The sequence below is a fragment of the Myripristis murdjan genome, chromosome 19, assembly GCF_902150065.1.
Source record: "Myripristis murdjan chromosome 19, fMyrMur1.1, whole genome shotgun sequence".
NCBI lineage: Eukaryota > Metazoa > Chordata > Actinopteri > Holocentriformes > Holocentridae > Myripristis > Myripristis murdjan.
In genome coordinates this window covers 8,830,134-8,856,234 of record NC_043998.1, presented here as the reverse complement: position 1 = coordinate 8,856,234, position 26,101 = coordinate 8,830,134, and the positions used below count along the sequence as shown (strand labels likewise).

At 39.6% G+C, this 26,101-nt stretch overlaps 1 protein-coding gene across 1 annotated transcript in view; it reads right to left on the bottom strand.

Annotated features, from left to right (window-relative positions):
- The window catches only part of nrg3b (neuregulin 3b), a 197,534-nt gene that overhangs the window by 77,269 nt on the left and 94,164 nt on the right, over window positions 1-26,101 (bottom strand). The window contains exon 2 of the mRNA XM_030078026.1: window positions 25,133-25,268. Coding sequence (XP_029933886.1) covers window positions 25,133-25,268 — 136 coding nt within the window. The remainder of the gene's footprint in view (window positions 1-25,132; window positions 25,269-26,101) is intronic.

The following is a 26,101-nucleotide window of genomic DNA, read 5'->3' as shown; positions in this document are numbered from 1 at the left end:
CGCAGCACACAAGGTCACCTCCGGGAGTTTCTGCTGGAGCATGATCACCAGGTGTGTGTGTGTGTCTCTCTGCGTGTGTGTGTGTGTGTGTGTGTGTGTGTGTGTGTGTGTGTGTGTGTGTGTGTGTGTGTGTGTGTTGAGAGGAAGTTGCTTTTGGCACTTTGTCATTTGAAATTGCTGAGACATTCGGCTTGGTGGAATTGTAGCTCTTTTTACACCAAAAATTCAACTGAAACAACACAATGCCAAGATTTCTTTCTTTTTCTTTTCTTTTTCTTTTTTTTATGGCTCCAGTGCTGAATATAATCTTTGAAGAGTGCCAAACATCGGCAAACACGGAGTGATGGACTGAACTCTCACTTTTCCTTATGAAAACGGCTGCAAACATCTGTCTACAGGAGGCATGATGTCATCACTTCTGTCATTATGTTTAGTTTTTTGTTTGTTTGACGGTCGGTGATTCTCTGCTGCGGATGTGACAGAGCTGCTTCTCACACAGAAAAAGGCATTTACACACTGTGAGACACTGAGGTGGAGTAAACCATTTTCCACATAACACGAGGGGTGTTCCAGCCGGTGTACATTTTCAGCATGGTGATCAGCGTATTTTCACCGCAAACACTCAGCCGCTCTTTATCAAACAATAAAAATGTATAAGCTGTGGCATCCTTGTGGACTTGTAGAATCGTAACTTTTCACCCCAATTTGGCCTCATAATCGATAAACTGTGTTTGTTTCAGATGGAGGTGGACTGACGCCGGTCTGGTAACAGAGGTTGCAGTCATATTGATTATTGCAGGACACCCGGGGGGGTTATGCAAACATCTCGCAGCCTTGGCCATGATGTGATCGCTGTCACTACTCCCTCTGCTTTGCTACTTTCTATGTTTTCTGTTTATACTGAAATGCCCTCTAAACAGACTGGAAATTGTGTCACACAGACATATGAAAACACTTTCATTGCTCAGTATTAAGGCTGTTTATTTATGTTTATTTATTTATTTTGTTTCCCCTGTCACTTGGCACGTATTGTTGTTCTGTTCTTCTCTGCCATGATTATTTTTAATGTCATTTAGACGTTGTTATCCTATTTATTTATATATTTTCTAATCTTGTGTTTTTGTTGTCGTGTTTACTGGTGAATCCATTTCTTTTATTTTGAAGTGAGAGGCTTTTACAAGTCCCCGTGGGCTCTCCATCTCACCTGCTGTCTGTTTTTATCATTGTGCTTCAAAAAAAAAAAAAACCTCATTTGCTTTTACTTAACCTTTGTTTTATCGTTACAAATGAACAAACCATATGCCACTAATTTGATGTTTAAGTATAACATAATGGTATGTTTTTCATCATTTCCAAAAGAAATCTTGAATCTGTATTCAAACTCATTCAACTGACTTTTAACAAACACAATTTTCACACACAGTACATAGCAAATACACAATGACAGAGGCATCACACAGAACACCACTAACTCCAAGAAATGAGGCCAGAGTTTGTACGTGTGTATGTAATTGTGCATATTGCATGTGTTTGCCTGGGCGTACACAAAGCCAACTGAATGTGTGTGAGTGGACACGGGAGCAGTGGGCAACACCAGGGCTATCTTCAGAAGTATGTGAAAGACACACTGCATGGCAGCAGATAAAAGAGAAAGGACTGGCTGACAAGGTGGGAGTTTAAGTAGGTTGTATGCTGTGCTGAATAAATGCGTCTTGAGTCTGGACTTAAATACTGAGACAGTGTCTGATTCCCTGACAAAGGCGGGAAGCTTGTCCAGATAGAAGAGCGCCTATTGTGGAAGGCTTTGTTTTCAAGCTGCTTTCTTTCAAATGTGGGGAGCGAGGAGTCCTGCATTCTGTGAGCGGAGACTATGACTAGGCATACAGGGAGGAAGAAAATAAGTGATATATTGAGATGCAAGGACATAATCGATACGTGCATTTGCAGGAAGCCAGTGAAGTGAGACTAAGACTGGATTATGCTTGTGTTTTCTGGTTTGTATTAGGGCAGGTGATTTGTGGATAGCATGGAAAAGAGTGGAGTTGGGCCAGCAAGAGCATTACAGCAGTCAATTGTGTGGGTACATTTTTGTGTGGTTACTGAAGGACAGGGAATACGGGGATAGATAGATAGATAAAATTGATCACCAAGGGGCAGATTTACTGAGAGAGTTTTGCAAGGAAATGCACTTATGGGTGTGGCCATATTAGCCATCCTGCAAAGAAAATGAACTTTAGGATTAAAATGAAATCATGACATCTTAGTAATTCATTAACTGATTCATGTATGGCTAGTGCAATAGGGGGAAAAAAAAACATTTTGGCATGCATTCTGCTGTCAGGAATCAGCACGGTATCACCAAAAAAAAAGGAGAGGCAGAGAAAAGAGGTTCACAGCAGCAGAATTGGAGGTTTTAGCTGAAGAAATAACAAACATATTTATATCCTGCAAAATCAAAAGGCGTTGCCTTTGTGTGAAAATGCTGTGTAGATTATGATTTCAGACGGTTATCGCTGCAAGAAATAAAATGTTCCATCGCTGACACAAAGGAGAGATGGCATTACTTGTCGCTGTAGTTGTTGTCTGTTTGGAGCAGTAGCAATCGCACATTAGTGCTGAAATTAAATCAAGGTTTTCAGCAGAGTGTGAGCTGGTGATTACTATTAGCCTTGGCAAATCAGAATAGGTGGTTCATTACCCTAATTGCCTCTAAGTATTTTGCACTTTGAGAGGGAAACGCCAATAAATGCATATATAAGAAGGCAAAGGTGCACAAAAAGCAGTAACCATTCCTTTAGTTTCATGAATTATTTAACTGTATGTGCTAGAGGCCGGTTGCACCACTATAGTGGATCACGAAAGTCACTTTTTAATTTGAAAAGGAGGTTGAGGCCACAGTGCAAAATGTTAACAGATCTGGCCCCCACAGTTTTAATGGTATCCTTTGGAATTGAGTTTTTGTAGCTTAAGCCCTTGAATTAGTTTTATCTGCACTGACTCAAAAACACTGTTAGTCCCCCATTTTTATCTCTGCCAGGTGTAGCCAGGAGGGGATCATGTGTTTGTGCGTTAGTGCATGTGTGTCTGTCCACAGCCATCTTGCGAACTACTGAGCCTTTCAGCCTAAAATTTTTTTGTGACATTATATATGATGAAAAACCTCTGGCGGCTGCAGTGATTCCAAACCTTTGAAAAACATTTCGTCTTGGTGTTTTCACTCCCTCTCTTCATTCACTGTCTAGCTCCATCGACCAATACTGCTCCCTCCATCTCCGTCTCTTCTCATACTACTGGGCCTATCAGCTTAATATTCTTTTTTTTTTATCCTACTGCATTGCATTGCAAGTTTCTAAAACACGCTGGTGACGAAGAAAGTCAACAGAACACAGAGCAGACACACGGGAGAAAAAGACTGCAGTTAGAGCCAGAGCCTGATGTAATCTGTCAACAAGCGGAGGTTAAAAAAGGTTACACTGCCTGATAGTAAAAAAAAAAAAAAAAACATATTTAACAGCCATCGGTGTTTTATGTGTCTTTGTCTAATCTTCAGCCTTAGTTTTGCTCCCTTCGTGGAATACCACCCTGGAGTGCCTGGGCGCTCAAGGCTGTTCTTAATTTGAGTTTGGCCATGGTTTACATTAAACCCAACAAAAAAATAGTAAAACAAATTTGTGTCTCTACATGCACATATTTCTACAGTTAAGTTAGTGTACTTCCAAGGGGATGGGAAGGGATGACAGCAAGAGGGATCAGGGGGAGGCCTGGGGGTGAATTACAGAGAGTAAAAGTAGACACACCCAAAGGGAACTGTGCTCTAGTCACATGTATTACAAAAGCGCATAGATATAATACCAAGGGGGTAGCCAAGTAAAGTGAAAAGAGAAGAGATATCACCCAGAACAGAACTCTTGGGGCTGCTGAAATAGACCTTTGAATGGGGAGACAAGTCACCATCTCGAATGACAAATTGTGAACAGTCAAGTATGAGCAAAACCAGTTGAAAGCGGCACTGCAGATGCCAACAGGGTTTTCTTAACAGTTCAAGAGGATAGCGCGACCAGCTGGATCAAATGCTACACTTAAGACAAGGGAAATGAGGACTGATGCAGAGCTCCGGTCAAAATAGCAGGTCATTTGTTACTTCTCATTAGAGCTGTCTCAGTGCGGTGCTCGGGTCTGAAGCCAGATTCACGGAGGTCACAGATATTGGGAAAGTAAGTGAGCTTCAAGATGGGAAATTGGTCTCTCATTTTGTCATTTTTCAGACTTCAGGGGAGTAGTTTGAAATAGTCACTTTATCAGTGGCTTGAAAACTGCTCAATTGAATGAATCAGGAAAAAAAAAAATGAAATACAGCGAGAAAAGAACTATTTAGCGCATTAATTAGAAATGTGTAAGTTCATGGGTATGATGTCTAAAGGGTTAGGCAGATGACTTACATGCCACATTGTTGGATTACTGATTGGACTGAAGTAGGATGTGACAGATTGAGTCAAGTTAGACTGTAATATTATCACCTGCTGTTGATGCAGCGCTGGAGGTATGTGAATTTCTTCAATGGAGAAATGAAATAAAATCATTAGAGCTGAACTGTTGCATGCAGTGAGATATGAAATTTCTTTCAGCATCAAAGTAGGTAGACCTAGCTGCAGCTGGGAGATGAAACAGAAACAATTAGTGTCAGATTGTCTGAAGCGAGTGTTGTTCCAGGCTTTCGATGGACCTGGTTAGTTGCACACCAACTACTACTACAAATTTTTAAGTAGTTTGCTATGGTGGACTATGTGTACCAAGAAACCACTGTTTTTTTGCATTTCTTAATTCTGAGAGAAGCATTCCAGTCAAGGGTTGACCGGAATTTGTGAAGGCCGTCTCTGAAGCTATAAAGCAATGCATGATCTACAGTACTGCTTAGACAGCAGGGAGTGCTGAGAATATGTCAGCATTTGCCAGCTAGTCAACTGGTAGTGGCTTTTTGTAACACAACAGATAAGATGTGCCACAATGAGGTAAAATTTTATGAGAAAAAGGTCAGATAGAGCGAGGTATGTATTGGAGTTAACTAAACTTTAAATATCAACATCCTCTGAGAGGACTAAATATAGGCAGTAAGGTCGACTGTCAGTGGGTCCGCAAGCTTTTTGTGTCCAACCAGCAGCATCAGCAAATGTTTGAAATGCTTTATCAATGTACAAAGTGTGAAAGTGCCAGAACTCCAGCATTTTTTTCTCTCTACCACATCTGCAAGAAAATCAGCAAGGTGTTGAACTGAAGAGATGGGTGTCTTGATTTATCCCCCAGACTACCATGTTGGACACAGCCAGCTGAGTGTCATGGCAGCCCACGCTCGTGAGACTCCACTCCTGCTGTCACTGAAGAACTGCACTCTGCTAGAGCTACTTTCTTCTCCCCAGTCCTCATTCTCTTAAACCGGTATGCTGCTTGCTGCCTCCCATGCTTACCTGACGATCTCTGGATCTACATTCATCACAAGATGCTGTAGGCCTGACAGCGTTGAGTCAGCGACTGCATTTTTGGGGGCGGGGTGGGGGGAACTGAACATGCTGTGACTACACTGATGAAGCCTCTCACCTTTTCTCTCTGTTCCGTTCTATTATTGCATTCCTAATTAAAATTCTCAGGCAATGAGGTTTAATATTGTGTCATCGCTGTGGAAGTAATGTTAAACAAACCATATTGTTATCGAAAGCTGGGAGGGTTTTGGTTGGTTTTACACAAGAGTGCTCAAACTGGGGGTTTTGGTTGGAACCAATGGCCAGGACAGATCATCTGGTACAGTAATATGTAGTATGAGGGGTTGACCGACTGAGAGCTCTTTTTTTAGCGTATGGTGGATGGCAGGCCATTGCACCAGCGAAGTGGCATTTTCCTTCACAATCACTTTTTTATTTTTTCCTGGCCTGAAGCCACCTGACACCTTGTCATGAACGCCTAACAGTGCTGGTCGACCAGGCAGCTAAGTAGTGTGACGCGTCTGCTCAAGAACAGCTGTGAGGATACACTGCCATTGTAATCAAAGAAATCCGCTTCACTGAGCCCATGGCATGTGTTTGGTGCTGCTGTTCAATGTGTGGCAATGCTATTTTTGTGTAGGTGGTCTGTATTCACGCACAACTGCACAGCCTTAGGCGCACAGTTTGCTGAAGGCCAACATACAGTATGTTTGCATTTGCACTGTAAATTGCTAGCCAAGTGAAGCAAACAGATATGCTTGGGTAAATCTACTATTTTCTAAGTTTTCTAGGATCATTTATGTTAATACATGACATGAAAACATTAACTCACCCATCAATCACTAAATTAAGCTTTTACCAGCAAAAACAAATGTCAACCAGTGTCAACAGTGGAGCATACAGTATATCGAACAATGCCATGGTACGTGCTGCAGTGGACTGTTGCATGAACAGAGCATGCCTGGTGAAGCTTTGCTGTGCTGCAAGTGGGAGGAAAGACACATTAGCACGTGTGTCAGTAACAATCAAGCAGGTCAGGGCAGGGATGGTGTCACGAATTACTGTGATTTGCACTTGTCTCACCCACGTGCTCAAACCAAGGTACAGCCATGTTCTGTGCTATTTTCTTGGCTTTTTCAAGTGATGCACACGTGAAAGGATCCATTCATTTTTACTGTATATGCATGTGTCTTCCAGGTGGATGATTGCCATCAAAAATAGAACTGTCATTATGCATTATGGCAGACCTTTATTGCAACTACTTGATGACAGGACTCATTGCAATAAAATGTGTGTTATATGCATAAAAATATCAGCCTTTATAAGATTATTTGTTTTTTTTTGTTTTGTTTTGTTTTTTACTTTCAAAAACTGATATTGGTATAAGCTCCAAAAATACAGTATCTGTCACCTGCTAGTAACCAAATCCCCAATTGTTGCAATGCCGTGGTGCGCTGCTCTTAAAAGGGAGTCAGAGAGGTGATTGGCTATTATTGACACCAGCCTCTTCCATGCTTGCTGATAATGTATTCCTCCTAATCCACTCTGTCTCCAGCTGTTCCACAGCAGTGCCATGCTCTGTCCATGAAATGACCAAAAATCAGTCGCTACGCCCCGTGCGCCAGTGCCATGTGCTGTGTGCCTTTGACTGTGCACCACTGATTCTTGAAAATAGAGCCCTGAATCTTAACCACATCAATTGACTCATCTATGCCACCCCAATGATATGAAAAATATTTGATATTTCTAAGTCGACCTCTGCATAGCTCCTGACCAAGTACTGTAGTGAAAGGGGACTGTCTCACTTTACTCAGACTCTCTTTTTGTGCTTTTCTCCCCGTTTCTTCATATTAAAGCGTCTGTGATCTCACAAGTTCCTGTGAGATTAGAGGTCCTGACATTGGTGACATATCAGCAGTCAGCAGGGTAATCTCATTTATATCATTGTGAGCATTATACCCTGTTCCCTAATCATTTAGCGTAAGCATATTTAGCACCGAGAGACAAAAAAGTCGGTGAAATCTGTCACACGGTGCAATATGTTTTCAAAATCTCTGAGGATTTTACAAGTCTTCCAGCCTTAGTTGAATAATAAATCCCACTCTGTCTACCGTGTCACATTATGCTCTCACTCTGTGCCTCGTCTCTCCCCCGTGCCTGCTATGCCTGCTTTGTTTTGAACCCGAGTTCATCTGATTAACTCTCCCCTTGTTATATAGCTGCTAATTATTGTGCTCTGCAGACAAACTTTTATGAATTGAAGTACAATGTGACTGGATTAGTTTGCTATCTTTATCCTCACTGATATGGATTTGTGCATCATTCAGTCTTTCACAAACAAACTTTTATGGATTGAAGCTGTCATTCACAAAGTGAAATGGATCAATGTACTATTTGTACTCACATTTCCGAAAGTTTTATTTGTGCATCACCAGGTCAGTTGCATTATTAACTTATTTACCCATTTATCTCTTAATACTGTTATTTATTTGTATTTTTTCCCCCCAATTTCCCCTCAGTGATCAATAAAATATTTCTGATTCTGATTATACAAAAATTATTTTAAAAAATCTCTTTTATGTGGAGTGTTACATGTCTTGCGTAACTAAGTTGCCCCTTGCTTCTGAAGTGCAGTCTATCACATATAGACAAATTAATATCAGTATTACAGTTTATTCATAAATTTGTTGTGTCAGTCCATGAAATTAGTCATCGCGTTCATATTCTCCAACAGCTCAGTAATCTAATATATACTAATTTTAGAGGGCGGGACACATATGAGTAAAGACCAATGGTGATGATTATGTTAATTCACATTTCTATGCTGTTTGGTTTTCACTGAAATGGGGTGATGCTCCCACAGTTAAAAAACACTCAAACTTCCCCAAACTTTGACTATTTATAGACAAACACACTCATTTTGCAACCCAGATTTTCACTCAGCTTCAAGTATTCAGCGAGAGTTTTAGGGGGTGGGTGCACCGTCATTTGCATACATTTGCATATCATTAGCACTTCAAACCTATAAACTTGAAAGGGTTGCCTTGTCAAGGCACTCTAATCTTTCTCTCTCTCTCACTCTCTCTCATACTCTCTTTCTCAGGTCTCTGCTCTCTCACACAAGTAGTGATTAAGGAAGCTTGGGACATCAATTAGAAAGTTTAACCTTTTGTGCAGAGTTATGGCAGCATCCCCTGCACTAAAATCTGTGATGTGCCTGTGTGTCTGCATGCTTCTGCGTGTGTGTGTGCGTGTGTGTGTGTGTGGGTGCGGGTGTGGCTGTGGGTGTGCATGTATTTGTGTAAGTGATATGCTTGAATATATATGTGCCATACAAACAAAAAGGTAGAGCCGTACCACGATACTTTGAAAAGATGTGAAAAAAAGTTTTGTAAATGTTAGCACAGTTTCAAATCTTATTTCAGTGTTTTGGATTAGCTTCATAGGATTGTGTACAATCAGTCTCGTCTGCGATGCAAATCAACCGCTCCGGAAAGATACCCTACTGGATGTGAGATTATTCAGTTGAATGGTATAAGGACGAGCACCAGTATTTTAGTGCTGAATTATTCATGCACTGTAGTAAACAATCAGCACACAATCAACAATATGATTTAAATTTATCTCAAAGTCAAAAGACTGTCAGAGAACAGGAAAATTTCTTTCTATCTGCGTTTATAACCTACAACACAAATTAACGGACTGGATTGGCTTTAATGTTTTTTTCTAAGATGCCTCATGAATAATCGTTGCACAGTGTGTGTGTCTCTGTGTGCGTGCAGAATAAGCACTATATTATTATCTTACAATCCTGAAATAGAGGTTACCTGATTGTTATATTTTCTTCATATGTATCAAGCAGGCTGCTACAGCTCTAATGACCTCCTTCAATTGTTCACTGCCTTTACATTTTACCCAAGCCATTTAAAATAATCAGCAGCAACTTTCAACCTAATCAAAAATTGATCTGTGTGGATGGTTTCTGTGCATTAGCTTAATGAATACCAGTGTTTATGTGCTGATATTATAAAGGTTGGCACTGACCGTGACAATGTGTAAATGAAACAAAGGCTGCCGTCTAGAAAACTTTCTTAAACCACTAAAAGGCATGCTGCTCCACAATGCTTCCTTTTTCAAAATATTGCAGTTTGTGTTTTGAGGCATGATGGCAGCATTTAGTTACAGTTACAGATGTATTCAGTCGAATCTGAATCCATACTCTGCAGGTAACAAATAACGGCTTTCTGATCAATAAATGATCCTCCAGAACATTTTTTTTTAAAGTTTGGCTTTCAATAATACATAAAAAATCACCACAATTTCAGTGTACTTGTGAAGAACAACATTGCTTTAACTGTGTTCCACATCCAATCTTCAACCTTGAAGCAGTATTAACCCTGGTAGCATACAACATTGTATAGCAAATGGATGTAGACCAAAAGAATAAACAGTAACAGTCACAGTGCAGAAATAATGTAAACCCATCCTTCAACTTAATAACACAACACAGAGAGTAAATGATAACAATGCACATACAAACTAAATGACTAAATAGGGAACATGAGCCAATCAACAATGGACTGGGCTCAGTAAATGGCCAATACCCAAAAGCATGCTGGGAAACTCCACTGACTAGAGTTCACCAAGAGCAACACAAGTCCAACACCTTTTTTCACAGCTAGATTTCTTTTGATTTGCAGAATGCAGAGTCATTACAGTGAGTATCCTAACCTATATAGTTTTAATAAACAGGAATTTCAGTCATTTTATATTTCTTTGTGGTTAAAATCCAAACAAGTTAAAAAAAAAAAAAAAAAAAAAAAAAAAAAATCACTTACAGTTTGAGCCACGCCCGAATCCAAATCCGAATTATTTTGCCCCAAAACAAATACAAAAACAAACTATGGGATCATTAGAACAAACAAACAAACAAACAAACAAGTTTTCATGACTATGTGCTACCAATTGTTTCTGTCGATCTGGGATGGCATCCAGTTTGTGAGGTATATTTAAAAAAAAAAAAAGATGTAAACAAAGGCCATAGTCACTTGTCTCCTCTGACAGTAGCAAACTTTTGTTTTTAACCTGAAAGTTGTAGCTCTTGAGTAAGCTCAGTTTGTGCTGGAAAGATGACATTCACATAACATTATCCAAACTTGGAAAAAGACTTGATTGCTAAATTAGGTGGCAAGCTACTAACCCTTCATTTATGCCATTCAAACTGACTCGGCCTATAATTTAAAGAATATTAGATTGGGTGTCGGTAAAGTCCATGCTTGGCGGGCTCGGCTCACGGCACAGAATCACTCGTGATGGCGCTCGGCCTTGGGAATTATCCGAACGACGTGGCAGAACTTAAATAAGGACCGTGCTGAGCTGAGCGAACTAACCACCCTGTGACTTTCAGATCTTGAGGTTGATGTTCAAAGGTCTCAGAGATGATTATGTTGATGATTATGATTATGTGATTACGGCAGTCTGATGCTCACATTTTAAGCTTTTAAGCAGGGCTAGGGCTAATTATTGCTGTATTTCTGTGGGCACTGTTTATGTGTATTGTTATGAAAAATCTGTATAATATGCAGTTCTCCTTATAGCATAGGTAAAGTCCTGTAAAAAGTGTTTTTTGGAGAAAGAAACAGTCACTAGATACTTTCAAAACTGCAATACCCCACCAGAAAAAAAAAAAAAAAAAAAATTCTTTGTAACATTTAGCTTCCAATTTAACTTCATAATAGATGGCAGGACCTTTCACAAATTAATTTCCACTGAGATAAAGAGACACAGCACTGACAAGCAAAAGATTGGCAAACTTGCAAACAACTTCAAAATAGCCTTGCCCCTGTCACCATCAAGCGACCCAACCACATTCTCAAAACATGTAATCACTGTCATGCTTCCCACTAAATGTCCATATCCATTGAGCTGTTAGGAAGATGCCACCACTGAAATCACAATTACTTCTGACTGCAGACAAAAAGTGAAAGTCCATCAAGGACGGGTCCTACGTAAGATTATTCATCGACCAGGATGATGCAGAATTATTTCTGTTAAAGGATTAAGCTTTCAAATCTCTACCTCCCGATCAACACCTGAGCCTACCCCTGCATTAGCCATTAACACGTCAGGTTATCATATGTATTACCACTATAGCTTCGAAGTTTTAAAACCGATTTCAAGACTTTACAGATTAATTTCAAAGCTCGGCTGGTTCTGTCGACTAGCTGTATCTCGGTGGTTCAAGCCCTTATGAGCAGCCTGAGCTCCTCAAGCCGATTAGACCTGGCCTTTGCAAACTACTATAAAGACCAAACAGGACCGGGTTTTTGCTTTCAGCGCCCTTTAGCGTTGGGATGTGCTGTCTGAGAAGCTTAGCCTGACAAAATCTGAATAATCTTTTAAACCACGTCTTATTTTTTCCCCTTATTTTCCATGCTGGCCTTCATTTTTATTTTATTTATTTATTTATTTTTACTTATTTATGGTCCTGCAACATGCACTTAGTCTTTGTCAATAACCTGACTTCTATAAGCTTTACCTTAGCATCTCAACTGAGATAAGGAACAATTCATTGTGGCAGGGAAGCCAAAATCATATTAATGACTAAGTCCTCCAGTGCTGACAATGAAAATTATGTAATCTTTGCAATGCTTCTCATTTAGTGAATCAAACAAGACTCCTACAATCTCAGATGGAGGTTTGTTACATGGAGTTAAAGGAGTTGGAATTGAGTCGAGATGACTTCATGGCCAGTAACAGAGATTTCAGTTTTTTCTGAATTTAGCTGAAGAAAATGTTAGGGACACTGTCTTAGATATCAGCTAGTCAGTGAGACATACTGCACAACTGAGTGTTGTAGTGATGAAAGGGACATGCTCTGCTGAAAAATAATATGGCCAGTGGGTATTATATGTGACAAAAACAGCACCGGGCCAAGAATTCAACCTTGAGGCTCACCGCACATAATCAATGAAGCAGAAGAAACATAATCGGCTGCAAAGACCAAAAACGTATTGATAGATAACCCGTCCAGGGCAGTCCCAGAGATACCGAGGCAGTTCTCCAGTCCATCAATTGTTGTGCCAAAGGCTGTGCATAGGTCAATCCGCTCATGGAGCATTAGCCACAATCTCCATTCATCAGATCATTTGTAACCACGAGCAGGGTAGTTACAGCGGAAACCAGGCTGCATTTCTTTTCAAAGTGTCCCTTCTTTCTACTATTTCTAACAATTTTCAGCCAATGGAAGAATTACATCCACTCCAGTAAGGACTAACACTTAACACTAACTCTGACAGCTGTAACTGCACCTAAACCTCCTGGACTATCCTGTAAATACAGTCTGTGAACTTTGTCTTGTGGCTTTCTGTGTATAGTGTCTGCCGTGCCACTGATCTTGTCTAATGTGATGCTGATGTCTGCCTATGCTTGATGTTACCGACACAACTGTGCTGAGCTTCTGTACCTTCATTTCATTAAGAAATGAAATAAATAAATGATTCTGGCTCTGATTCCAATAGTCATCACAATCTCTGGGCACTGTGGGTTGATCTAAAATGGGATACAGTATTTTAAAGTTGATACTGAAACCAGTAAAATGTGACAGTACAGCCTAGGGCCACATGTATAAGCAATATGGTCGGCGTGATGTCATGATCTCTGGTGACTGGTATTCATAAAAACTGCAGCATAAATATTTAACAATATTTCAAAAGTGTTTGTCTCTGTTCTATTTTTTTTTTTTTTTGTTTTGTTTTGTTAATGGAGAGAATCCATAAAGACATGCCACACATTTACTTGGCTGATCACTTCTTTTGTGTTTCAGAATTCACATCTGCTTTCATGTCTGCGATTGTTTTATCTGCATTCAGCAAATATTCCTTCCGCACTAGCTCTTTTAGCCAACATCTGTCTTTACTTATTCCCAATTCGCTTGTTGTTTGCTCGGTTACATGGATTAAACCACAGTCTGCAGCTTGATAAGTGATCCCAGCATCACACAGGTCAGAGTGAAACAATGGGATTTCTTTCTACCGCTCTCCGCCACCTGCCATTTGCTACTTTACTTATTTCAACTCAAATTCAGGAGTGTTATCCAACAAACACGGCCAATTCTCTCTGTGCAGTTCCAAAACAAAGCCCATGTGAGAATATGCCAAGAATGAAGAGCATAACAGGAAAGTGAAGAATCATGTCAGATGATTTGGTGATAGAATCTCATGATTAAGTGCCCCCACCTGCACCTATTGTTCCCTCCCCTTTGTTACTCAGCTCATCTTCTGATTAATGTGTTCCTGAGAGTGAAATGTAACAGCACACGCTCAGGTGAGGCCAGTAAAGCATCTGAATTAAGAGAGAAACAGAAGGAGAGAAAAATACAAGTTTGGCAGTACCATGGATAAAGTCTGGAAGCTCACTAATTTGATTTTCATTCAATTAACCTCATTACTGTGCTATATCTGTGCCACCGATTAACTACCTTGTACATCTTAACATACCCAACATGCAAGTACAAACTCCTGTGCATTCTACACTGTAAACAATTATCAGCTGATGCTCAGTGTTAGCCTTCCTGTGACAACACAAGCCTGTAAGTCAGCCAACAAAAACACTGCTAGGCTGACTGTTTTTCAAGCTGTTTCTTCTGCAACATTTCAAAACCATCAAGCTGGATGTTGAAATGTTTCCTCTCCCATGCCCCTTACAATAATGCATTCAGTGGAGCTCCCTCTAGTGGGATAATGATGTCAATCTTTCACACAGTTGGGGGTATTTTTTGCAGGTTCCAATATTACAATAAAAAAAAAAAAAAAAAAAAAAAACTCACAATCCATCTTTATTAGGGATGACATTGTCAGAAAATAAAAAAAAATAAATAAAAAGTCCACTAATTGGTGTGAAATTGATACATAAAAATCCTTAATCAGACCAAGTAGGTACTTTTTTTGTCTCAGCAATACAAAATAAGCAAAAGTTATTCCTGTTTGTAAAAGTGGAGATAGATACCTATTCTCCAATTATAGATGCGTTTCAAGCTTATGCACAAAAAATTATTTGTGCATAGGCTTGATAATTTAATAGAAAGACACAATCAGAGTGACCATCAGTATGCCTTTAGAAGAAACAGGTCTACTTGAATGGCTGTGATGGAACTGGCAGAGGAGATATCTGCAATGCACAGCAAGGAATATTCTGTGGGGGTGTTTACAGACTTTAAAGAAAAAAAAAAATCAATATTATACTTCCAATACTGAATTTCTATGGCGCTTTTCTGGCCTGCCGAACAAACAAAGTGCTTTACAGTGTTTTGCCTCACATTCACCCATTCACACACTGATGGCAGAGGCTACCATGCAAGGTGCCAAGCTGCCCATCAAGAGCACTTAGGGATTCAGAGTCTTGCTCAAGGACACTTCAGCGAGCTCTCTGGAGGAGCCTGGATCAAACCAGGAACCCTGCAATTACCGGACAACTGTTCTAACGTCTCAGCCATGCTGATTCTGAAACTATTGATCATGACTATGCCCAAAATGATTTATTCTGTATATAAACTATATTTGTAAAGTATTTCATTTGATAAAAAGTTGTTTAATTTGCTCATGAAAAAAACTGTATCATCAGCAAATTAAATAGCTTATTGTTATTTATTGTGAATTCATTTTGTTTGGAAAATAGTTGAAATTTTTATTGTTAAATAAATTCTCATTACTACTACTACTGCTAGATGGTAGTGCAGTTCTTCTCTTCATTTGTCCTTCACTGACAAGTGAAAAAACACATGATCAACATGAGGCACATACCACCTGTCCCTCTCTCTGCTACCTCAGCTAGTGTGTGTTCGAAAGTCGTGATGACAGATGAGGGACTGACAAAAATACTAGCCCTTGAGAAAAACTCCATAGAGACTCCATTTATACTTATATATTGTTTTCCCATGCAGTGGATACAGAGATATCACAGCCTGTCTTCCAAATGTCTTGATGTTCAAGCATGATAACATAACTATGCACTATTCTGTGTCCACCACTGAAAGACATCGAGCGTACACATCAGTAATGAGCAACAGCTGCCATTCTCTACCGACTGTGCTTGCGGTGGAGGTCAAGTGCTGCAGAAAACTAACTGGGACTAATGCCACTGTTTTAAAATTCACAGCAGTCTGTTCATGGTGGCTTGATTTGAATGCTCTGTCACTTCTTTATCAGTGGATTTACTGTAGAAGTGAGTGTGTGCATTTGAAGTGAGGAAGTGACAGCTGATGAGAGAAATTTTGTGTGTGTCTGTATATGTACACATGTTTCTGCCATAGCCTGTGATCCTCCGCAGCTTTTGTGATTGTGACTGTGTGCGAGTCTTTCCAGAAATGAGACTTGCAAAAAAAAAGAGAAAACCACTCTGATAAAATGAGTACACTCTGAAGTGAAGCTACTTATTTTGAATTTTCATCAGGTTATCAGATGTGTAATGCCAATCACTAGCTCCAATTTAAATATTTTTTCCTGTTTTACCTCCCAGCAAGATTCAGAGTCGACAGGCAAAGGCACACACCGTGTACATCTGATGTCATAGGTTTAAATATGGTACAGCTTGCTCTCACCTTTCCTGCATCTCTCTATTTTGCAGAATTTAGATAGGATACGATAAGAAATGTGTGCCCAAACCTTCCGTAAAGTGTTGTCAAACTAGTGTTAAAAATTGATTTATTTTGTAGACGGGTAGCTCTATGGATTTAATAGCATATGGCACAGCTAGTAATATGTCTGATGCAACAGTGACTTGCATGCAAGTGACAAGAGAAATGCCATTTAGATGACCAATTTTCTTAAAATAACTCACAGTGTGAAACAGTACATTGGAGCCCATTGCCTCGTGCACAGCTTTGCAATAACTGTCTGCAGGCATGCTGGATTTGCTTGACAACATGCCCTTCCAATGCTCATTAAGAGTTATAGCGAGAAAGACAAAGCAGCTTTGTTAGCTGAATATGGACACTTGATTCCTTCATCTGCTGTGTTTGTGACAGGCCGGCAGAATCGAAAATAGGAACACTGATTGAATCAAGTCAGAGGCATGGATGAAAGAATTAGCCATGCACAACTACACACATTGAGCCCAAGTGGCTATACAGTGCTCTATAGGAGCCAAGTGTTTGGAGCGTATTGCTCACATATGGCAAGGAAGATGCATAAATGCACTATTGTCGTAAAAGAGGAGGGAAATTTTACATTTTTGCCAACAAAATATTCTCCCAAGGAATTAAAATTTCACTAATGTGGAAACTGTATTCAGTACCAAGGTGGGACATGGCACCAGAGATGGGTCTGTCATGGAATGTTGCCCACAGGTAAGTCTATTCCCACATTTATAATTATGTTGCTTTCCAACAGCAGTTGGGTGGGGTGGCGGGGGACATGGCCCATTGGCTTTAAGCCTGGAGAATGTCCTCCCAAGCAGGATGGATCAGCCGAAGAGTGACAACAACGTGGATTAGTGCAGCCTGTCAAGGTCTGATGGTGCACTGACAATTTAATCGCTGAACTGGCTCCCCATAGAAAAAGAAGGATGATAGGAAGAAAACAGGAAGGAAAAGTTAAAGGAGGATGTGGTCCTCATTTATATGATTCATTTTGTTGTATCAGATCCTGTTAATACTGCCGTCAGTGTCTCCTGGGTCCTGGGAAATAACTACAAAATGCACACAGGCTCATAGAGACAGAGACAGACAAACACAAACACACATACATACCCACATCAACACTCATAACCTACCTCTAATTATAACCTGAAAGCAAACTACTAGCTATAGCATTAGCTCCTTTCTTCACAGGGACTAGAAAAAAATGAGATAATATTTTCTGTTCCTCAGATCTTACACCTTTCCTCAAAAAGGTAAATGAACATCTTATCCTTTTCAGGTGTGTCCATGCACGCATGCAAACACATGCATGCATGGCAAGTGTACACACACTTTTTTTTTTTTTTTCACTCTCTAGAATATTGTCAGTCTTGGAATATTACATGCACACTCACACACACAATGTAAGCACTCTAGTTTGCTGATAAAACACTAAACTAATCTAGCTATCCATCTGCACAGATCGGTGCATGGTAGCAACACAGACATGCTCAATTCATTCTCAATGAAGATAGCGATGAAATTAATGTTTAAATTTGTGTTAATACCTTATGTCAACATAGCTTTGGATGAGGCAACCAAATGTGCACAGCTCCCTCATTAATTATTCATGACAGCAGTCATTCATACCATTAAGTGGCAATTATTTTAATGATGTGTAATCAATCACACTCAATGCAAAAGCCTATGCAAAATATATTGTCAAGGATATCAATATTTGAAAAATCAAGCATCATCTATGTGAATCAACAACCAATTTTTCTGCTGCTGGTCTCAGACTAATGAGGGAAGAAGTTACCATGGTAATAGTGAGACAAGAGCTACCTTGAGCTTTGCAAGGGCTTTTGCACACATACACACACACACACACACACACACACACACACACACACACACACAGGGTAGCAGTTTTATTCTACAAAAGCACAACTGTTAAATATGCACACCTAAATAACAACAGGCTAAGAAATACACAAAGAGAAACACTGGACAGTTTTAATGTTAATGTATTCTTACAATCAACATGATTGCAGGCAGCATCCAGTCTCGCCTGACACATATTCAGTGCCTAGATCTCTAGTCAGGATTAAATGAACTACCAGTCATGGTCAGGACTATTCTTTTTGCGCTGACTTTCCCTTGACAATTTTTAAATTAAAGATGGATAAATGTTAAATGTACAGTGGAATGTTATTTTGTAGAAAACATGAACACATAAACAGAGGGCTTCGATGAAAGATACAACACCGCTTTCAGGATTTCAATGATGACATGTCAGCAAAGGCCGGCCTCTAGCAATAGCTGAGATTTTTTTAACGTGACCCTGTGAGTCAGACTGTGATGAGAGTCTGGTTTGGGATGAATCAAAAGACACTGACTCTACCTTAGAATATCCTAGTGATAACTAGAGTTTTTGTGTTTTTTATTTGTAACTTAATGATTTGTATTTAAAGCAATGATATTGTAAATACAAGTCAATGAGATAAGTGACACGATATTGTATACTACTACGACTACTACCACTACTACTACTCCTACTAATAATAATTTTGATGATTGTTGTTGTTGCTTTTGGTGTAATGACAGTAGAAAAAAGAAAAAGCAAGAAAAAGCATGAAAGATAAAACATTTCAATACACATAATGCACGCCAGTTCATGTGCATTTTTCCAAATCATATCTCACTGTGCCAAGGAGGCATCAGCACGCTATCTTGCAGCAACTTTGCATCATCTGTGCAATGCAACTGAGCCCCTCTGAGTGTTGCTGATACAGTGCCAATAGAAATTTGGAAACATTTGTCAAGGGAGGAATGTATTTTCAGCGACGGGAGGCAATTTTTTTTTTTCCCCAACTGATAGGTACTAGCAACCGAGAGAACATTTTGCATCGCTGTAAAAGCTTTGAAATTATACAGCATGGGATGATTGTATAGCAGAATAAAATTTATATTCACTGTGTCAGGTTTCATAAAACGGGCTTGGAAGGTGCGATCTCAGGTGAATAAAGCATGAGTGGAATGACTATTTGGTGTAATCAAGGATTCACATCTTTTCTGCAGACCTCTTGCATGTCCAGAGTAAAGCATGTACAGCAGCTTATCAAAACCCGAATTTTGTGAGTACTGCTGTGTGGCACAAAATAACACAAAATAAATGCACCATACCAGCCTGAAGGTAGTGGCCTGAGCTGCAGTGCACCCTCTTCCCTACCAATATTTCCTTGTGTACCTGGTGTTGTGAAGCTCTCTCAAACCAAACACCTGTATCACTTAAGAGACTCGCTAATTCTCTACAAAAACAAGAAATAATACCCATGACAAAAGCGGGTGGAGGGGAAAACCAATGAAAATCGAGCTGTGAAGGGAGAGAATCCATGCAGAATGATCAATTATAACACATTTGTTTTGATAAGACTATATTAGAGGACATAAGGTCCTGTTTTGTCTCAGCCTCTAGGAAGACTTAAAAGGCTCTGGCATGGCTTTGCCCTGCTGAATTACACACATGCCCTCCCATACTCCACACACACACAACATACAGTGCTGAGCAATGTTTCTGACAGAGCATTATTCATTGTAGCTACCAATTAACCTCCCTATAACTCCATATTATAGCACTATCACTATTTTCCAGGTGTATAAAAAGATGATTAAAAGAAATTTAGAAAACACAGATATGGAATTCAAAAATACTATAAATGTGCACAATCACAGTGAAATATTGTTTTCAGTTACAGTTATGAGTATTGGAGATGTCCTGCTCCAGCTAAATACAATTGTTGGCCTAGTTATCATTTTTAGTTATGAGCCAATGTGTGTACATGCTGAAAACTGTGCAGCAGGGTGATCATTAGTTGTCTAGCAACTAGCAGTGTTAATAATCATGATGGGGGAAAATGCAGAAATAGAGAGTGAGCCCAGCCTGAAAACATGGAGAATAGAAGATGATAGCTGCCACAACTAACCACCCCGTGCTTTTATATTGGTTGAAATTTGGCACTGTTTGGAAGGCACTGAAAATATTTGACAACTGAATGCAATGCCAACCAATCAGTAGAGGGTGCCAGGTTGTCACCCTACCTATGCTTGCACTGAAAAAAGTTGTTTTAGAAAATATATGTACTATTATCCAGTAATGTGTGACCCCATTTGTGCACAAAGGCACTATCTCTGCAGTGAAAAGGTTAAATCTGAAAGTAGGATTGGATTGTGCTATACATGCCTGCATGCAGTGTCAAAAATTGAAATGATTGGAGACAAGGGGGGCATCTGTGCTCAGTGCTCCTGGACTTCCTTCTGCTCAATCACTGATCACTGAAGCCTGAACACTGCTAACCGGTAGATGGCAAGAGGGAGTGAAACATAAGCTCACTGAATCAGAGTGAAAAGCTGCAGCAGCTGTCTAAGGGATGGCAGACACTGGCTGCAGGTTAACACTAAAATGTAACTACAGAGGTGAGCTGTACACTACCTGTGTAGTGCTAACTTATTAGGTTGTCCCTTGATGGTGCTGTATTGTTGGGACCCCACCTGGAGAGCATGGCATCTGCTGCCACCGACTCAGTTGCTTCCACTGGGAGATAGTGACTGATTGTTGTCCCTGCATGTGGGAACTAATGTTTGGTAATGGAATGTGCTCTGATTTGTATTTGGAATTTTTTTCTTTGGCCATTTATTGAAGATATTCAAAATTTATGCAAAGCTGCGATGTGTTTTCCTATTGCAGATAGGATGCATTGAAGACTTTTACAAGATTTGATGTCAAAGTAGCTATTTGGTTTGCTTTCTACTGGGTTTAGAAGTGTTAAGCTTTGATTGGGCTGCAAAATGTCAATCAGATCTGGCAACAACACCAAAGTTACATAATCCTGAAAAGGATTACTTGTGTACAAAGTGGAAAAGCCAACAGGTCCTTCCGTTTTATGTAATCCATGTCTAGCATATATTGCAGTTAACTACAAGGAATACTCAGGACCCACTGTACTGTATTTAAAATGGTCTATTTACAGAATCTCCAAGTTAGTGAAGGTGATTTAGCAGAGATGAAACCATCATTTTGCTTCGCTCGAATACACCTACTGCTACTTATTGCTTTTCTCTCCAGAGATCACTCTTTCTCTCTCTAGATCACTTGGCTGGCATAGCCAAACATTCTGCTGTATCCTTCCCCGCTGATGAGGCTGCCTCACCCACTCGAGTCAGTGTTAGACAGCAGGGAGTCTCATTTCCATTGCCCAACTCACACTGGTTGGTGGAAATAATTCTTCTCATTCACACCCAGGCTTGCATCCTTCCATTATGTATGGATCTGCTATTGTTAGCAAATAACAAATTTGCTCAGATCAAGTGATGCTGTAGGTCTGGCCTAACCTTGATGTAATATGTCTACACCCCACTGTCCAGCTGCAATCACAGTGAGTGTTAAAGATTGTCTCCTTAGCTGACTTCTAACAATTTATTTTGTGTTATAAAACTGTCCTGTGACTATCTGAAACTGATCATTGGCACACATTGGTTGGTATCTAATTTCTGTATTTATTACAAATGCTGTCTTTGCACAACCCGTAACACTTCTGTAACTTGTACAAACCTATATCATTAACCATTTTTACATGGCTATCAATTTTTAGCTCTAAGAAACAAAGGCCCATTCCATCTACAACTATGATTACAACTATAATTATAGTTTTTCAGTAAATATAATGTTAGGTTTCTGCTACTAATCTATTATGAATATAAAGACATCCAAATTGATGACTATATTTTTCATTCAAATTAAAAGTGATGTGTTTATCTATTTATTTAGTTAGTTTTGGATGCGGAGAAATATTCTAACAGTTTCAACCAATTCAATCAAATTTTTGAGTAAGAAGAGGTGAGAGAATTTGATTGTACATTGCAGTAATAACTTCTTTGCTGGGGAACTTCACAAATTTCATTGTAGTGTGAATGCTTGGGCAACAATGCATCATTAAAGTTAATATTTATCACAGTGGATGTGAATGGGCCTTTGGTGTGCCATAGCCCCGAGCGCATCAAGACCTGTGAATTCATGTACATTTATTGCACTTAGTGTATTAGAAGCCAAAGCACTGGTGTGGAACTAGGTCTTAAATTCACATTTGCATGTTTATTTTGGGATCCTCATTAGCATTGGTGAACAAGAACATCCGGCACAGGGGGACATGAGGAGAGGGAAGATGGAAATGTTTCATAACAGCATAAATTGATTCCAAAGTTCAAAACTGTGCTCTGAACCAGCGATTCAAGTGTTTAAAGATTGTTCTGACATCGTTATGCTAAATCTATTATGCTCTTTTTGGTTGCACTGTAGCCAGAAGGAGAGAATGACATTAAAGGAAGAAGCAACCATGCTTACTCCTCTGTATTTAAGTCAGAAAGATCAGCAGCTGCTGTCATGAGGAAGTTGGTTACATGTTATTTGGAGGGGTGATTGATCAACCACAGGACCTACAGCACCCTAAAACTCTGTATCATCATCTGCCTAATATTGAGCTCCCTTTCCCAAAGACGTTTCCTCTGCATTTTTAGCTTCTGTCCAACGCTGTGTATGAGCAATGGTACCAGTCTTATCATTCAATTTTGTGATTGCATCTCTGCAAAACCCCTTTCGGAAAATCACTTGCACATCTGGAGTTCCATCCTTTAGTGATGGCATTAAACACCATCAACAAGATAGTGATTTAAGTCAGATGATAATATCTTTCCGACTTAGAGTCTGGACTTCTCCCAGGCAAAAGAAACAACCTTTCAACAACCCTGTAATCATTCTTTCACACAACAGGCACTCAGCTCAAGAGAAATTGGCTGACACTCCCTCTAGGTTAAGCCCTCCAGTCTTTTCTCTTTCCTATACACTGTACAGTCAGGGATATACCACTAATTACACCCCAGAGTGTAGTTGCTAGAAATCTCCAGGGTTTCTTGATGCTGCTGTCACAAGAGTGGTATGTTCCTACTTCTTGTGCCAGCCGATGTAATGCGACTTCAAACACTCCTCCAATCTGCCTCTCATCGACTAACTATTCTTTTGCCATAACCTTCATTCTGTTTTCTGCGTTCAGTGCAATGAAAAATAAATGTCTTCAAAGGTGCAATGTTCTGTGATGCAGTGGAGGAAGGACACCTCTGGCCAGATGTCAGAGAATGAATACTTGAATCAATATCTGTCAGGTATCATATTGCTTTAAAAATACTGTAGATGCCAGTATTTTTTCTTTTTTTTTTCTGTCAAGGGTGAATGGTGCTGAATTGAAAAGCAGCAGACCTAACTACAAAGTAAAGGCCTCAGTCTACATGCACCTACAGTTTATTGTCATTGATAGTTCATTTAAATTGGTCTGAACCAGTAATGTTCCTTTGTCATATATCATGAAAAGACAACCATAATTCATAAGAAAGTAAAGTGATTTGCATTTGATTATTCAAGGTCAGGTGCTTAATAGACTTTTATTATAAGACCCCCCCAATTTCCTTTAATAGTAGTATTTAATTTAAATTACCAGAGATTGATAATGCATTTGGATTTAAATTGCACAAACTGATGAGCAAATGCACAGTCGCCTGGCTATACATGCTCACCTTTCTTTTCCTTAACTTTTATTTTTCAGCCTTCTGAAAAGGTTGAACCCCCGTGCGTAATTTATAATTCAACATTTTTGGCGTGTAGATTGAGGCCTTTACATTACAGGTACGTCTGCTGTTTTTCAATTCAGCACTATTCAACCTTGACAGAAAAAAAAAGAAAAAAAATCCTAGCATCTACAGTATTTTTTAAGTGATATGATACCTGACAGATTGCTGAGTTTAGGTGGTAGTGCATCTATCACGCACAGTCAACAAAAATAAGCCACCAGGGAAGCAGACAAGCGGGACATAAAAAGAAGAGAATGGCTGAAAGTCCTCTGAATGAGCTTGCACCACCCGATGAATTATAAGTAATGCCCTATGATGTATGATCAGCATCCTAACTTATACACTATAATGTATTATAATATATGTTTTACAGGAAAAAAAAATCATATTGTATTTGTAAGACGGCAGTAAGGCTGAACAAAACGACTATTATGGTAATGTAAGCTAATGAAACATACTATTACTGCATAGGTTCCTTGAACAAAGCAAGGAATTTAATAGGCTATTAACCTCTCCAGATATCATCTGTAAGTCATAAGTTTCATGTTAAGCATCTTTCCACGCCAAAAATCTAGATATCACTAATGTACAGCAACATAACAAGAAGGCATAACAGATAACACTGACCTGTTAATGACACCCCCACATAGAAATAAGTTTGCATGTCAAAGCTAGTAGAAATAGTCTAGGACTGGATTTGTGTTGGCATTAAATAGGTTTAATTTGCGTTTCTCTATTTTTAGCTAAGCCTTGGGTACCTGCTGTTTGTTTATATGGTTTACTGCAATTTATTCTGTTGGCCAGGCAGGGTGTGAGTGACATGAGAGAAGAAAGGAAACGGCAAAAAAATCATTAACTTTAAGGAAAGATCAAAGAGGGATTCAACAGCACACACACACACATACACACACACACACACACACACACACACACACACATTGCCCAAGTTAATACCTGAGAAGAAGGCAGTTTAATAAAGTTGCTGTGATTGCTATGAAGACTTCTGTCAAATGCTATTGATAACAGAGATTCAATCATTCGTTCTCCATGCGCTTCCCAGATGGATCTTCGTGGAACTTTTACTCAGCTGCTATACGTGGTTTGCAGACTCAAGGCGCATCTAATGGGATAAAATGTGCCACTGACCTCCTTCAAAACAATTTGGGTGATTGGGTCTTCAGTACTCAAATCGAAAATGACACCAAGGTTACTGATTGGAAGGGAAGGGCAAATGCGGGAAACATCAATGCTGAGAAAGAAACTAAATGCCACACACTCACACACACACACACACACACACACACACACACACACACACACACACACAGACAGACAGACACGCACACGTACGTACTGACACACTCACCTGCAGTGTCTGTGAACTCCGGCCACAGTCTCAATGATGGAGCACTCTCCCTCGTTTAGACAAAAGGCCAGGTCCTTGTCTTCCACGCAAGGCTTGAAAACCTCTGAGCGTAGGCTTGGGAGTGTGGGGGCCACTGCTGGAGATGGAGAAGAAAAGGGACAAAGAGAAAGACCCAGTTACTATTAGGCAGAAAGAGTAAAAAAAAAAAAAACAGAGCGATTTTTCTCATTCTTTTAGCTTTATGTATCAAATTATAGCTCATTCACAAAACATTTCTCATTTTCTTAGGCCTAACAGCATGCCGTTATGTTATCTTGTTATTAACTGAAGAGGTTTTTCCGTTTATAGCCATTGCCCTTTGTACTGAAATGACCACTCTCCTCAGACAGAAACAGATGACGTCATTCCTTGTTGATTTTGGAGGCCGCGGTGAGCTAAAGGCTTGATGTCACTCTGCAGCCTCGGGTGTTCATTACAGGAAATACTTCACTGAGCAGTTTCTGCTGGAGGGTTTGTGACTTTGACCTGATGCAATAGAGATACTGATGTGATGGCGCAAAGAGTGAAGGACTGTGGCTATGAGCCAAAGTAGAAACTAGAATAATCAGTGTTGCAATGTTTTCCATTTTATGTGTTTCATTTGGTGATATTCACAAACATGTTTTTCGGCAGTCCCTATATGCATTCCCATCTGTTTGCTCCAGTGCAGTATTTTTATCACAATGTCAAAATGAATTTTTTTGGGCTGCTACATCAGTAAAAATAGGTTATACATATAGAAAACAAAACTTACAAAGGTATATTACAAAAGAAGTGAGATATTAATGTGTTGGCTACTTCCCTGAGGCAAGATAGAGAGAGATGGCTGTGTTGCTGTGGCTTTAAGTCTGCTCCTCCAGTCTGAGTATGAGCAAAGCTACTTATAGACATTATGTGCTGGCATGTACAAACACACACATCAATAAATGC